This window comes from Penicillium alfredii (genome assembly GCF_028826965.1).
Source record: "Penicillium alfredii strain IBT 34128 chromosome Unknown utg000009l_segment0_segment0, whole genome shotgun sequence".
Taxonomy (NCBI): domain Eukaryota; kingdom Fungi; phylum Ascomycota; class Eurotiomycetes; order Eurotiales; family Aspergillaceae; genus Penicillium; species Penicillium alfredii.
The window spans coordinates 657,667-672,491 of NW_026622706.1; the positions used below are offsets into that span (position 1 = coordinate 657,667).

Below are 14,825 nucleotides of genomic sequence, written 5' to 3' on the forward strand. Positions count from 1 at the left end.
GGGTGTAATGAGAGCCCAAGAAGCTAGGGGTTCACTTCATGCCCCAGCAAGTAAAATGTTCAAAAGCGCTTTAGATGGCAAGAAGGCAACAGATTCTTCGGTAGATCAACCAACTGAAAGCTGCAAGCAAGAAACAACTATGCCTCCCAATTCCGTTTCTTCGCCGTGAACAATAACTGTGCATCCTCTCCCTGGGTGCTAGCACGAGGCTCCGGGTTTCCCGGAGACGGATAATGCACCGCTGTGATTCTTGCAAAGCGAATATCGACAGTGTGGTCCCTTCGAGAGGTCTTGCTCGCCCATGATATTGACGTAGGCGTCAACGCCCGATCCCAGAGCCGGAGGTCTATACCCAGCAAGCCGCGGCCATCCAGCACGAATTTCTCAATGCAGTCCAACGCTGGCAGAATTCGGCGCCGAACCCCGCACCCGATGTGGTTGCTGTCGATTTGGTAGTCTGGTAATTGCTTCAGGGAGGCAATTATGAGGGTGATGTCGGATGGTGGGCCCGAAGGGTCTCGACTGCTACTGCGAGAATCCTGGTCACCCTCGTTCATATCCAGACTGAAGTCCGGGTCTATCAGAGTAGAACCCAGAAAGATTGTCCTGGCTCGCAGAGAGAAAAATCGGGTGATCTGGCCCAGGTGGAATACGTCGCACTGGCTGGCGTTGCCGAACCCGCCCCGGCATTGGAAATGTCGGGTTTGAATGGATGTAGAGAATGCGGTACCCAGAGATGGGGCAGTACCTATCGTCGGCTTCGGACCCTCATGATCCTCTAGTGCGCCATATATACGAAGGAAATATGCCTGAAGATCGGTGATGGTGTTCAGGACGCACTGTCGCCGATAGTATAGTTCCTCTGGTTACAAAGGTTGAGCAATCAGTTCGCTGTCTCAGTTTTCTTTGAAGATCTTGGGTATTGAGCTACCCACCTTCAATGCCATTCGAGAAGTATCTCCAGCGCAGATCTTCTCTTGCGGGGGCTTCAGGGCCATTGACCCAGGAACTGGAGCCAGCCACAAGTAGCGTGTGCGCCATGACTTGGGAGATGTTGTATTCCTTGAGGAACGCAGCAACAAAAAAGATCTGCCGGATGCGATCCTCACTCAGCTTTAAGAGCGTAGTGCTGAATTTAAAGAGCGAGATCTTGCTCTTCCCGAACGCGTAGCCCACACTCCGGAGAACGTCCTGGACAATTCTCGGAGAGTTAAATGCATCCGCCACCTCAATAAGCCTCGCCACAAGAGACGGAGACTGAAATTTCAGGTCGTTTTCAAAGGCGGCTCTGGTGTCGCTGGGCAACGAATCCACGCACAAGACCTTGAGGAAGAGCTCGATGGCATCTACACCGCACATTCGGGCAAATTGGCCTCCCGGGATCTTGACAGTTGGCAAAGCATGCTGTGCATTTTTGTCTGGGATCTCAGAAGAGGAGACTTCCGGGATCTTCAGAGCAAGCCTTTCATTCCAGGCCTGCTGCTGTTCCATGAACAGCCTCCCCTCGGAGAATTTGCTGGGATCTAGCAATGCCCGAAAGTAAGGGCTGTTGCAGACAAGGAGCTCACTGGTAACTTGCCACTGATAAACGACTGTCGATTCAGAAGAAACATGGTCATAGTCTGCATACTGGATGACAACATCTCCGTTTGGCGAGATGACTTTGGTCGATGACTCTGGATGACCCGTCGAAATCAGGTCATTAACAGTAGTCAGCGAAGTTGGGAATACATCTGTATCATGGAGGAGTTTCGAGCTCTCAATTTGGGCTTTCAGAGCTCCTGGGCGAGGCAACGGAGGGTAGTCCGAGTTCATGACTACCAGCTTCCCCTATGATTCAGGGCCGGTTGGTTTGTGCTGTACGCGACCAGCAAAGAAACGGACACACATTGGATCAGACGAACCAACAGAGCATTCTTCTGGCCAGGTGCTTGTTTCTTGCAGGCCAAGGAATGATGCTCTCCGTCAAATAGTCAAGATCTGCATGCTGAGGATAGCCAAGTCTGCCAGGCGAACTCGTTGATAAAGGATATGATTTTGATAGAATATAAGACTGTAAAAATGGATGAAAAGCGCTGATGTTATATGCCGGGGACGGATTCCTGTCCATCATTTCCAAGGTTGAGGCAGTGTGCCCCGGGCCGCCTTCACAGCAGATGACTAACGCTAGACACGTGCCCGGTCCTCGAGTCTAATTATTCGGGCGCCAACATTTCTATTGTCCATGTCTGAATCCTGATCCCATTAATTTCGTAGGAATGGACTTGCTGGGTTTGCTGGAAGTTCAGGGGGTTTCGAATGTGCAAGTTGACATGACATGAGGCACCGTATCAGTTCCCAGCAATAAACAATTCAGGAACAAGGTATATCTGTAAGAGTGGAAGCAGGAACTCGCAAATCAAGAGCAAATTATAATTTTTTAATACTGATATTGTTTTTTTTTATTGTACTTTCTGCTCATCGCCAACTAACCCATCGGCAAGAAACCCTACAGATAAGGTGGCCATTACTGGTGTATCTAGGAACCTAGACCCTATTACTAGACCAGTAACTTCAGCCCACAACGTACTTCACCATTTAATTAAGGAAACAACAAGGTCATGTTCATATTCCAGGGGTGGCATGGGCCATGTCAGGCATACCGAGGTAGACTCAGGTCTAATGGATGAAAAAAGCATTGAAACCAATTTCAGATCGTCTGTGGTCGTACAGAGACCATACCTTTCTAACCCAACGCCAGGCAATGTTTGGAAGCAAAAAGATGGGACAGCATGTAAAAATATTCAAGTCGGGAATTCAGTCATCAAATGGGGTCATGATTCTGTAGCTGGGCATTAATGGGCGTGTAGAACAGACGGCATCCTTAAGATCATTGCATAACAATCACCGGGATCTGGACTATATTAGGCCCTGGTGCCTGTTCCTTCTTTAGATGGCTGACGTCGTTTTCTTTTCGGTTTGCCTCACGACGCTTGACAGCTTGTCCAACAATGTAATTTAATAATCGGGCGGAGTAGGGCTGATCAGACTCTGAATCACTGTCGACCCCGAGAATCGGGTCTATTTCAAAGCCCACAGCAAGGCTGGGTGGAACGAGGGAAAAGAGGACAAGCGAATGTCGCGAATGAATGGTGGGTGAATTCAAAAGTTGAGCGCGATCCATTTCCTCGTTTTCCTCTCCGTTCCCATCTAGGAAAGCAATTTCGAAAATATCGTTTCCGCGGAAATTGACAAAAAATGGCTCACTCGTCGCAAATCCCACGACAAAGTCTTGATGGGCGCATGCCGCGGCCACACTGCTTTGTCGGTACTCGGGCCGGAACGCGGCATCGGTGGCACTAGGCAAGCAGAGCGTGATGCCGCGCGCCAGTAGTGGTGGAGGCGGGACACCATCTTCCGGTTGAACGTTCGGCTCTGGGGTCACGGTCTCTGTGACCGAAATGGTCGACTTTTTGCGCATCGAAACTCCCAAGCCAGTGGGGGAAAATTCTTGCCAGCCATCGGTGGTACCGGACGGAGATTCCACAATCTCGTTTACGTCAGGGAAATATTCATTGCCCTCGACCGAGATCTCCGTCTGGATGGTTTTTATAGTGTTTGCGACAGCCTCACGCCCGGCTTTCCTGAGCGTGGGGATCATCACATCCTCTGCTTGCTGGTCCAGCCTGACACCGGGAGCCCAACTAGTCGTCAGGTTCGACCATGTTGCCGATTTGATGGGGCCATTGGTATATTGCCTCCGGACGGTGTCGGCCAAAAACTTCTGCGTTTCCCAACCGGCGTCCGCCCGGCTCATGAAGTTGACACTGGCGTTCAGAAACCGGCTTCCCTCCCACAGCAAAAACCCATACCTCTTGGCCAAATATATCAATTGCTCGATCGTGTGGTTGGACCAGTCGTCAATAATATTCGCTTGGATTTGTAGCACACCAATGAAGGGGCCGATTTCTGCGGCCAGCCGCAAGAGAGACGCCGTGTCGGTGATTGTGTGCGACGCAAAGACACAGACGGGTATTCCATGAGGAAGGCCCTTTTTGGTCTCGGCCAATGTCTGGAGGTAGGCTAGGATCGCATTCTCAGGGTTGAAACTGGAGGTCGACATCGTTGCCGGTAGATGTGGGGAGCAAGAGGTAGCACGAAAAAAAAAGAAAGAAAGAAGAAAGACCAAAAAAATAAGAGACAGCTAGCACAGCTTTATCTAGGAGACCATCTGCCCAGGGGCTGAAATCCCCACTTCCAACTAGCCTGACACCTAATCCCTGACAATTTCAAATTTGGAACCGTCCATGCAGAGATCAATCATAGAATGGGGATCGCCTCCTGGGCGTTTTGGGCAATGACCCCGGGGTGTCCGTAGATGATGCGCACGCTAACCCCTCGGTGGAAAACTGGAAGAGGAATTCGATCGGAGACCCGGGCGCAGTGCAGCTCAGGGCGTTGCCGGGCTGCGGGACCCGGGCCTAAGAGTCTCCCCGTGCTCGCCGGAGATGCCGAGCTCCATTGTCAACGAGACAAAGGAGTTAGATTGCTATCGCACTCTCGTCGATCCACGGCTTTGCAGGACCAACAAGACCGTATCATTGGGCATGTTGCCCCACTGGCGACTCAAGTGTAAATCGTGCAGATCATCCCGTCTTTTTGAGACCAACAAGATAGGAGATCAAAAATAGTGCGAGAGGCTGCCCGGGATGTCCTCAACCCCAAGGAGTTTGCTAGAGATGAAGAGACCAAACAAAGAGAGGATGATTCCAAGATTGATGGCCTGGGGCATCACGTTCTAGACGCATTACATAACCAAGGAGGCAGGTCACGTGTTATCGGGGAGCAGTTGAAATATCGATGGACGATCATTATCAGCCTTGACATGCCTCAAGTGCCAAAAATACCGTTTCTTACGATCAGTTCCAGCCGTCGCTTTTCCATTCCGACCAAAGTGTGTGGTCCGATCCGACTGCCCCCACGGTCGCGGATTTTGCGGACCAGAGATTTTGCCGGAGCGGACCCGTCGTCAATTTTGAGTGTCACGCCACGCCTCCCCTGAATCATTATTATTATTGTCTCCGACCTTACCATTTTTCCCCCTCCCCCCCGCAAGTTGACAGTTTTTTCGCACTTTTTTCTCCGATCTGCATTGTGTGAACCGTGCCGTTTTGTCTTCCACCCTGTGAACATGCCTGGAAGAATACTGCCGACCTTGACGGTTGCCGAGGTCGAATCCCACAACAGCGCAAAGTCGTGCTACATCACCCTCGGCCGCAACGTTTATGATGTCACGGATTTTTTGGATGCGCACCCCGGTGGCGGTGATCTCATTCTCGATTACGCGGGCAAGGATGTGAGCGAAATCATGAAGGATGAAATTTCCCACGAACATACCGAAGCCGCCTATGAGATTCTGGATGAATGCCATGTTGGGTTCGTTGCTTCTGATGTTACTGAGGTGTCTGGCAAGTCGAAGGGGTCGGTAATCGCTGGTGAACCCGATGGATCTGCTCCTGTTTACTCGACTACCGGCATGTCCCGGGAAGAGGACCTGTCGGTCGAGACAGATTATTCGCAGGATTTCAAGACGCACAAGTTTCTGGACCTCAACAAACCGCTGCTCGCTCAGCTCTGGACCAGCAACTTTTCCAAACAGTTCTACCTGGAACAGATTCATCGGCCCCGTCACTACAGAGGAGGCGAATCGGCCCCTCTGTTCGGCAACTTCCTCGAGCCTCTCAGTAAGACGTCGTGGTATGTGGTGCCGATGGTCTGGCTGCCACCCGTTGCCTATGGGACCATCCTTGGGTATGGGGGACTGGGAAATGTGTCTGCCGCAGCCGCGTACTGGATCGGCGGCGTCTGCCTGTGGAGTTTGATTGAGTACCTGATGCACCGATTCCTCTTCCACGTGGACAAGTACGATCTCTGATTTTCAAAAACCCACTACAAGATGGCTAATATGACACCCAGATGGCTTCCGGATAACCGAGTTGGCCTGACACTTCATTTTTTGCTTCACGGCATTCACCACTATCTGCCGATGGACAAGTACCGGCTTGTCATGCCGCCGACACTGTTTGTTGTCTTGGCAGCTCCGTTCTGGAAGCTGGCACACGCGGTCTTTTTCTACAACTGGTATGCCGCTCTGACTGTGTACTGTGGCGGTGTCTTCGGGTACATCTGCTATGATATGACCCACTATTTCCTTCACCACCGCAAGTAAGTCGATGCCTCTCTACCCTTCGCAAACTTGACGTTCTAACAAATGTCCAGCCTCCCGCTTTACTATAAGGAGCTCAAGAAATATCATCTCCAGCACCACTTTGCCGATTTCGAGAATGGATTTGGTGTGACCAGCCGCTTCTGGGATCGAGTATTTGGGACTGAGTTGGAATGCCCTGCTCCCAAGGGTGTGAAGGCTCAGTGAACCCTCTGTCTCAGTCCTGTCTGGCCGGTTCTTCAAGTCACGAGTTCATGTTGAGTTCAATACAGAGTTGCTGCTATGTTCAAGAATTGCCTCTCACTTTGCCTCTCACTGGAAAATGCGGAGTTGGGGTCATTTTTCGTCTCATTCTTGTACAGTGGACTCCGCCCAGGCCATTTCGAATCATGCGCCGGGGAGGAGTTGATTCATCCATCTTTCTTCGAACATCACTTATTAGTGTAAATTATATCTTAATCATAATTGAAAAGAAGCATATCATCATTGTATTTCGAACTGTTATGCTATCGCAATGCTACATACAAAGAACGAAGTGAGAGGGTGGCAAATTATGCCTCAGGCGACCAAAAAACTCTAGTATCACGTGGAATCCCAACCACCTCACATGCGGGTGGTTCTGCCTTTGTAGCTAATCTCATCCTACGAACACTACGCCTCAGCGAATACCTCCCAGCTCCCTGGCATTCGGTCTCAAGCCAAATAGGCCTGTAAACTGAAAGAAGGGTTCGAGTGCCAACCCATTCCTTCCTTCGCTCTCTGACGGAAGTCTCAAGTGACTTATTCCCTCACCCCGACTGTTCCTACAAATCGCAACCAACGCTAGGCTCTTTTACCTGCGATGTCTGGTCTCGACGTTGAAGCTCTCCTTGAGTCTACGGCTGCCCCTGCTGAAGCACCCTCCAAGCCAGATGATCGTGACGACCGTTCCCGGGCGGATGCCGAACGACGTGACCGTGACCGCTCTCGTGATAGGCGCCGCCGCCATGACCGCTCCCGTGACCGCCGCCGCGATCGAGATGGCGACGGCGATGAGGACATGAGGAGTCCACGTAGCGAACATGGCAGTGCTAACGGAAGCCATAGAAGCAGAAAGCGGAGCCGGAGCCGTGAAAGTGACCGGCGTCGCCCTCGTCGCGACCGTCATGGTGATGACTACCGTTCAAACGGGGATTTCTATCGTGGCGGAGGACGCACTCGCACCCGCTCTCGGTCTCCGTACGACGACCGGTTCTACCGGCCCTCGCAAAGGGAGCGTGAAGATGAACGGCGATCGCGCCGAGACCGCAATGGTCGTCGCGGCACTCCGAGCCGTCGCAGCCCTAGCAAGTCCCCTGAACTCAATGAGGATGAGCGGGACCGACGAACTATCTTTGTGCAACAGCTGGCTGCACGTCTCAGAACCAAAGAACTGATGGCCTTCTTCGAAAAGGTCGGCCCTGTCAAGGAGGCCCAAATCGTCAAAGATCGTGTCAGCGGGCGATCCAAAGGGTAAGTCTCTTGTTCTCGTCAACTGTTTTTAATGCATTCGCTTACCATCGTTCTCTAGTGTCGGTTATGTCGAATTCAAAGGCGAAGAGTCGGTGCCTGCTGCGATTCAGCTTACCGGCCAGAAGCTTCTAGGCATTCCCATTATCGCCCAATTGACGGAAGCAGAAAAGAACCGCCAGGCTAGGAACCCCGCTGCCAGCTCGGGTCCTCAACATTCAGCACCGTTTCACAGACTTTATGTGGGTAACGTTCATTTCAGCATCACTGAAAGTGACCTCCAGAATGTCTTCGAACCATTTGGCGAGCTCGAGTTCGTCCAGTTACAAAAAGATGATACTGGGAGGAGCAAAGGCTACGCGTTTGTACAGTAAGTCTCTTTACATCACTAATAATCATTCCCACCCACTGAGCATGGACTAGGTTCCGAGACCCCAACCAAGCTCGTGACGCTCTAGAGAAGATGAACGGTTTTGATCTTGCTGGTCGCGCTATTCGAGTTGGCCTTGGCAATGATAAGTTCACCCCCGAGTCGAGCACGAATCGCCTGCCGGGCCCTTCTGCAAACCAACAGAATTTCCAGGGCTCTTCATTCTCCGGTCAAGGAGGGCGTGGAATTCAAGCCGGGGGCTCGAACAGCTTCGACCGTGCTGGTGGCAGAGAATCCGAAAAGGGCGCCGGTGCCAGTGCCCTCGATGACACGGATGTTGCCGGTGTGAACTTCAACAACTACAGTAGGGACGCATTGATGAGGAAGCTTGCACGAACAGATGAACCCGAGCCATCAGCCGATGAACAGCAGAAGATTCTTCGACCTAAAACTGAGCCCAAGCCGTTGCCCGTCAATGTTAATATGGCGAGCCGGTGTGTTCTGCTTCGCAACATGTTCGATCCCGCCGAGTAAGTTTCCATTCCTATATCTTTTCTTTTTTTTTTCGATTGGCCGCTAATTCATGATTACAGGGAAGAAGGCGAAGTCTGGATCAAAGAGCTGGAGGATGACGTTCGCGCCGAGTGCGAAGAGAAATATGGCCACGTTGTTCACATTTCGCTAGATCCGAACTCTCAAGGCGACATCTACCTCAAGTTCGACCGTGTTCAGGGAGGTGAGAACGCCATCAAGGGCTTGAATGGTCGTTTCTTCGGCGGCAAGCAGATCACCGCCCAGCCCGTCGTGGATGCCGTCTACAGCAGTCTCTTCTCGCGCACCCGGGCGATTTAAACTGCCAACCCTCCCCTATCCCGACCCCTGACTTCGCACTTTCTAAAAAGACAGATTGTCCTTACCACTCTTCTTTGATTCTCTGGATGATTCTGCTCCTGGTAGGTGCCGACATCTTCAGCATTGACTTCCGGCCTCTGCCATGGGCCTCGCTACTCGAAATTTTTAGGAGCGTGATTTGCATTCTGAAATGTTTTAGGTTCTCAATTCTATTTTTTTTTTTGGATCACATAAATTCCGTTCCCTGTAGACAGGAAAAAACAGTTCAATTATAGAACGGAAACATGGAAGCCGTAGGAATGCATCTGCCGGGGCTTATCTGCCGACGCTCGGGCCAGAAAGGGTCACCCCACGCCGAATGCCGTCGGTGTAAGCTGTCTTCTTTCATCACCCATCCCTCTTTCCATGGGCCATTCATGATTCTCACTTCAGCGAGGCGGGTGACAGGTCAGGTCGGGACTTTGACCGACAGTTACTGTATGTTAAAGCCAGATTATTGCCGCCTTATCTCCGGCCTTATTCGGAAGATCCTGGAACCTCCCCCGGATAATCGGTCTACAAAGCTAACGATCGTGACCCCAGCAGGCTTCGTTCTCCCGCGAGTACGCCATTACAGTTCTGAAGCATTGTCATCCAGTGACCGATCGACGGTGAAGAAGCGACCACTATTCCACGACTACTTCGTCACACATCTGCCGTCGTCCTCTCTCCATCCGGATCCCCGGGGACCGACCTCGCCCTTTCATAAACTACCCCGCGACGCCTCAATACCTCACACGGGAAATACTGCAAACTCGCCGGCCGCTTTTCAGACATTAGTAGACCGAGAGACGACCGTGGTGCGAATTCCATTGCGCAGCGCAAAACACCACTTTGGTGCAGCCACCGCTCGTGGCACACGCCCTGCCAATGAAGATGCATACCAAGCCGGAGTTATTGATATCCCTTCCTTTGCTAAGCGGCCCCCGGCGTCGCTAACAATCAGGCGCTCTCGCTCCCCAGACTCGGCCTCGTCGCGCGAGTCGCGCGCCGCCGAGACCGCCAGGGGCGACCCGCAAGTCTTTTACTTTGCTGTCTTCGACGGACATGGTGGATCTGAATGTAGTACATTTCTGAAAGAAACTTTGCACGAGTACATTCAGAATGCGTCGGTCGAGTTTGAGCTCCTGTCCAGTCTACAAACCAAGCGGCACCAGACCACCATTGGGCCCGAAATGCCGACTGCCATAGATGCGCTTCCTGTCCTACAACAGGGAAATCGACGCAGGATTGGAGATCTGGAGAAAGGCTTGGTCCAAAACTGGAGACGGCTGGTGGGGGGGTTATTTTAAGCGATTCAAGCCACCTCATTTCTCCTATTATATGGATGACGCCTCCGAGGCTGCCGACGCTGCCGACGCCATTATCTCGAATGGTTCTGTCTCGATTGAGGAAATAATGGAGTACGCATTTTTGCGCGCTGATCTGGACTTTGTGAAGGCCCAAGCGGCCAAACGGGACGACGATCTGGTTCAAGCCGAGAAACCCTTGAACGAAGACGAGATCCTTCACAGCCCCAGCCAGACCCGACCCAAGATCGGTGGACGGTCTCGATTCAAAGGTGGAAGTACTGGCAGCGTTGCCATGATTTCAACACCCACTCCGACGCCTTTCTGGCACCCTGCCGGTCCCTCGAGCCTGCTGGTCTCGCACGTGGGCGATACCCGGATCCTCCTGTGCTCAACTACCACCGGTGAAGCCATCCCTCTCACCTCCAACCATCACCCCTCTTCACCCGTGGAGGCGAGCCGGCTGCGTCGATATGCCGCCACGTTCGTAACGGACTCCTTTGGCGAGGAGCGCATGAGCGGACTAGCCAACACTCGCGCCTTCGGCGACGTTCAGTCCAAGCGCATCGGCGTTTCAGCCGAACCAGAACTCCGCCGTGTCGAGATGGGTCCAGCCGAGTACTCGTTCCTAGTTATGCTATCTGACGGCATCAGCGGCACACTTTTGGATCAGGAGATCGTTGATATCGTCAAGGAGGCCCGCACCCCCGACCAGGGCGCTCGCGATGTCGTCAGTTTCGCGACTGAGGTCACCAAGGAGGGCGACAATGCTACCTGTCTGGTCATTCGGCTTGGCGGGTGGGAGCGTCGGCTCGAGGGGGGCGTGGGCAGTCTGGGAACGAAAGAGTCTCGCGAGTGGCGGCGACAGGATGCCACCGATCCGCGCAGGTCACGGAGGTGATGCCTCTTTTGGAGCATGTGTGTTTTGTACATATTTTTTTTCTGGCCTTATTGGTCTGATGGCACATATTTTTCGCAATTGTTCGGCTCAACAGTGGACCTAAGGTCGCTGTAGCCTCGCATTACTATCATTGCAGATGATGAATATATTCTTGCATTTCAGTGTCGACTTTGACCCGCAGAGGCTCTGCCTGTTACCTTCTGCGCTGGAGACTGCTATTACACTTGGTCCTTTGGGTATACTCATAAATACTCACGAAGATTATCCAAGATACAGTAAACCATCTCCTTCATTCCTCTACCTCACAGTCATTGCAAGTGGCAGGGGACTTGAGCAGCCTGTTAGAAACGCTAAAAATCGTGGGGTGCAGCAACCACGCATCTACCTGCGCCTTCAGCTCAGGCTATTCTCATCGTTGATTTCTTCATCCTCCATCGGCGCAATGGACCCCTTTGCAGCAATCGGCCTCGCAGGGAATATCATCACATTCATCGACCTCTTCTATAAACTGATCTCCGGCAGCTACCAAGTACTCGATACAGGAGGAACTCACCAAAATGCCAGCCTCGGCACAGTCCTCGATGATTTGAATGCCGTGGCCTAAGGCCTGGTATCTGATCTCCCTGCTCAGACCGAAAATGAGAAGCAGCTCCGTCGGCTGGCTGCCGACTGCCACGATCTCTCTCAGCAGTTGGCTGAGATTCTCGGCCGGCTGAAGCTGACGAAGAAGTGGCAGAGTGTCAAGGTGAAATGGCACAGTATGCGCAAGGAAAAAGATATCGAGGCTATCGAGTGTCGACTACTAGCTATCAGTCTCAGATCTTGATTCAGCTGCAGTTTATGCCCAAGTATGCCGTCAAGCTCTTTTCTATTCGGCAGGATTCCTGAGGGCCATGCGAAAAAGGCACAGTCGCTGCCACAAGAACAATGCTGCGCCACTCGATGGATCAAGAAATTTTCGGTTACAGAAAATGGCCCTAGGGCCCCCAGTTTCCGGGGACTTGTGCTGCCCTACATTCCTTGGCTCCTCTCCTTCGGGCTCGAAGATGATCTCTCATCAGACACACTGAACAACCAGAAATCACAGGGCTTTTTTCCGGGATACAATCTCCTTCTATCAGCGGCGATCTATCGCCGGGTGGAACTCATGCGACAGCTCCTTCAAGAGGGCAGAACCCCTCAACAGACAGTGGACATCGTCCTCAACGGAGACCTGCGGGATTATGGAGCAAATGAGACCGAGAATGGAAGGGCCTCGGTGTGGATGATCTTTCTGAACTTCTTTGCGTCTGAGTGGTATCGCTGTCCAGAGTCATCGCAGATCCTCGAGGAGTTCGTCCAGGTCGATGTCGACCCCGACATCCAGCTTGTGATGCACAAGAAGAAGACATCAAGTGATGTCGGTTCCACGAAGAGCGATGAGAATGAGCCTGAGAACCTCTCACCGTTTCATTGCTGGGACTGGTCGAGCTATACAACCCACCCAACCTGGAGGCGCTCCATAAGCTGCTGCAGAAAAGGACATCTTGGTGGAACCAGCTGGGGACAAAGCTTGTCCCTCAGTCCCAAGATCCTCCCGTTGATTCTTCGTCTTCGCAGTATAAACCTTTCACCCAAACCGAGCTCCAGGGGAGCTATTATGTACACAGTGTGATCGATAGATCGGACCGACTGGATGCCCCTTTTATGGTTTGAGTAGCATGGTGCTTTTTGTCCTGACGAGAGTTACTCTACTGGAATATACAGGAATATATTGCGCCTTCATTGTTATTGATGGATTAGCGAGAACCCTAGTAAGCATGTGGATACCGCGTGGGGAAAAAGGGCTTCCAAGGTTCCGGGCGACCCGTCAGCGGGTTATTTACTGTCCAGGTTAGCTGACGGACAGGACTGAAGAAATTCCTGAAGCTTAGGCAGGGACTCAAGAAGTAGTGTTTTCTCACCTTCTTTGGTGTTCCTATAAACACCGAGCCGTCGGAGCGCGTCAACAAACGCTTATCATCCCCTTATCGGCCACTCGAGTTTTCCTCTCCTTCTCTCCCCTTTACCTGGAATCTTCCACTCAAACTGAACACCTCATCTCTCGCTCCTTACAATCTCATTCTTATCTGCGCCAGATCCGGTGCCGGCTTGGAAGCTGAGGGAAAGGTATGTCCGTCCGCCCGAATCCGCGTTGTTGTCCTCTTGTCAGCCCACATACTTCAACCACTTGGCTGACCACGTATCACTTTGTTCAGTGACATCGCACGTATAATATCCGTGGTCCCTTTTGCTTCAAGAAACCTCCGACTCCAATTCGACATTCCCTGATTGCAGGCTCTGACCCTGCTTCAAAGCTCTCCCCCCTTGTATACACACTCCATCACAGCCGCCATGAGCGCAAGAACACGACGACAAAAGGCAGCCCTTGCTGCTCAGGGCGATGAGAGTGAAGAGTCACCAAGTGGCAATGGCACCGTTCCCACGCCATCCAAGCGCACACCCTCGAAAAAGAGAGGTCGGTCGAGCGCGCGGGAAGAACGCCGGGAGAACGTGTTTCTTTTTGCCCCGAACCTCATCGGTAAGGCGCATTCGTGCGACTGAGCTTCGCTCGTCTTCTAACGGATTTACACCAAATTTCAGGATATCTCCGAGTCTTTCTTACCTTTGCCTCGCTCTACTACATGCCCCTCCACCCGCGCACTTGCTCCATTCTTTACACCGTGTCATGTCTGCTGGACGCACTGGATGGCTACGCCGCCCGGTACTTCAACCAGTCGACCACCTTTGGCGCGGTTCTGGATATGGTCACCGATCGCTGCACGACGGCGTGTCTGCTGGTCTTCCTGAGTTCCGCCTGGCCCCGCTGGGCGATTGTCTTCCAGGGTCTGATCTGCTTGGACATGGCGAGCCACTACATGCACATGTACGCGACGCTGAGCATGGGCGGATCTAGCCAGAGCCACAAGAAGGTCGATTCCAGCCGGAGCTGGGTGCTTTACCAGTACTACCACAGCAAGGTGCGTTCGCCGCGCTCGCTCTACATTGTCATGCTTTGCTATACCCGTACTGATTCCGTTGGTCCTTAGGTCGTCCTGTTCATCTGCTGCGCTCTCAACGAGGCCTTTTTCATTGGGCTGTACCTGTTGTCTTTCTCTTCGCCGACTCTGTCGCCCTCTCTCCTGCAGCCCGTCGCTGATGCCCAGCCATCCTCTCCGCAGCCCGGAAACCCGGCCCACCCGGCGCCGACCAGTCTTTTTGCCAGCCCTTGGAGCGCGGGCGCCTTGGAGCTTGCGCGCGCCAACAAGATCGACAGCTGGGTGCCGTGGATGATCACCGGCATCTCGGCCCCCGTCATGGCGTTCAAGCAATTTGTCAACGTCGTCCAGCTGGTCAATGCCAGCCGCTGGCTGGTGGAGGGCGACCTCGAGGCCAGGCGGGCCAGCCGCAAGAAGTAATTGGAGTCTCGAAGCGGACGCGGTCATCAAGACAGGGCGGCTCGCTCGCAGCTGCTCGTGGCCCTTTTTTCTACCGCGTTATTTCCTTGTCAATGCATGTCTTTGGAGCTTCGGGTCTGTGATTTCCGGGATTCTTGAGCAGAATGGCGCCAATCGGTGCCGCTGTGATCGCGAGGGGGGCAACACTTTGGCAGTCGGATCCTATTCATGAGCGTGTTGGGCCGGACAGGCAGGTCCCAGGGTG

General features: G+C 52.7%; 7 protein-coding genes across 7 annotated transcripts; 5 read left to right on the forward strand and 2 right to left on the reverse strand.

The window, feature by feature from the left end:
- Positions 1–137: 137 nt before the first annotated feature.
- Positions 138–1,815, reverse strand: NUU61_006162 (uncharacterized protein; the record flags this gene model as incomplete). The annotated part of the gene is made up of 2 exons (XM_056656690.1): positions 138–862; positions 936–1,815. 2 exons carry the CDS (start codon positions 1,813–1,815, stop codon positions 138–140), a joined length of 1,605 nt encoding a protein of 534 aa, XP_056509490.1.
- A 1,054-nt stretch (positions 1,816–2,869) lies between these two features.
- On the reverse strand, positions 2,870–4,102 carry NUU61_006163 (uncharacterized protein; the record flags this gene model as incomplete). The annotated part of the gene is made up of 1 exon (XM_056656691.1): positions 2,870–4,102. The coding sequence occupies one exon, from the start codon at positions 4,100–4,102 to the stop codon at positions 2,870–2,872; it is 1,233 nt and encodes a 410-aa protein (XP_056509491.1).
- Positions 4,103–5,170: 1,068 nt separating this feature from the next.
- Positions 5,171–6,412, forward strand: NUU61_006164 (fatty acid alpha-hydroxylase; the record flags this gene model as incomplete). The annotated part of the gene is made up of 3 exons (XM_056656692.1): positions 5,171–5,901; positions 5,956–6,204; positions 6,259–6,412. The coding sequence occupies 3 exons, from the start codon at positions 5,171–5,173 to the stop codon at positions 6,410–6,412; spliced, it is 1,134 nt and encodes a 377-aa protein (XP_056509492.1).
- Positions 6,413–7,046: 634 nt separating this feature from the next.
- On the forward strand, positions 7,047–8,915 carry NUU61_006165 (putative RNA splicing factor (Pad-1); the record flags this gene model as incomplete). Its single annotated transcript, XM_056656693.1, has 4 exons — positions 7,047–7,696; positions 7,755–8,063; positions 8,117–8,593; positions 8,657–8,915. 4 exons carry the CDS (start codon positions 7,047–7,049, stop codon positions 8,913–8,915), a joined length of 1,695 nt encoding a protein of 564 aa, XP_056509493.1.
- A 416-nt stretch (positions 8,916–9,331) lies between these two features.
- ptcA (type 2C protein phosphatase PTC6) lies at positions 9,332–11,144 on the forward strand (the record flags this gene model as incomplete). The annotated part of the gene is given in 3 exon segments (XM_056656694.1): positions 9,332–9,392; positions 9,408–10,228; positions 10,257–11,144. 3 exon segments carry the CDS (start codon positions 9,332–9,334, stop codon positions 11,142–11,144), a joined length of 1,770 nt encoding a protein of 589 aa, XP_056509494.1.
- Positions 11,145–11,994: 850 nt separating this feature from the next.
- Positions 11,995–12,798, forward strand: NUU61_006167 (uncharacterized protein; the record flags this gene model as incomplete). Its single annotated transcript, XM_056656695.1, has 1 exon — positions 11,995–12,798. One exon carries the CDS (start codon positions 11,995–11,997, stop codon positions 12,796–12,798), a length of 804 nt encoding a protein of 267 aa, XP_056509495.1.
- Positions 12,799–13,517: 719 nt separating this feature from the next.
- On the forward strand, positions 13,518–14,581 carry NUU61_006168 (CDP-diacylglycerol--inositol 3-phosphatidyltransferase; the record flags this gene model as incomplete). The annotated part of the gene is made up of 3 exons (XM_056656696.1): positions 13,518–13,704; positions 13,767–14,143; positions 14,213–14,581. The coding sequence occupies 3 exons, from the start codon at positions 13,518–13,520 to the stop codon at positions 14,579–14,581; spliced, it is 933 nt and encodes a 310-aa protein (XP_056509496.1).
- Between the last annotated feature and the right edge of the window lie 244 nt (positions 14,582–14,825).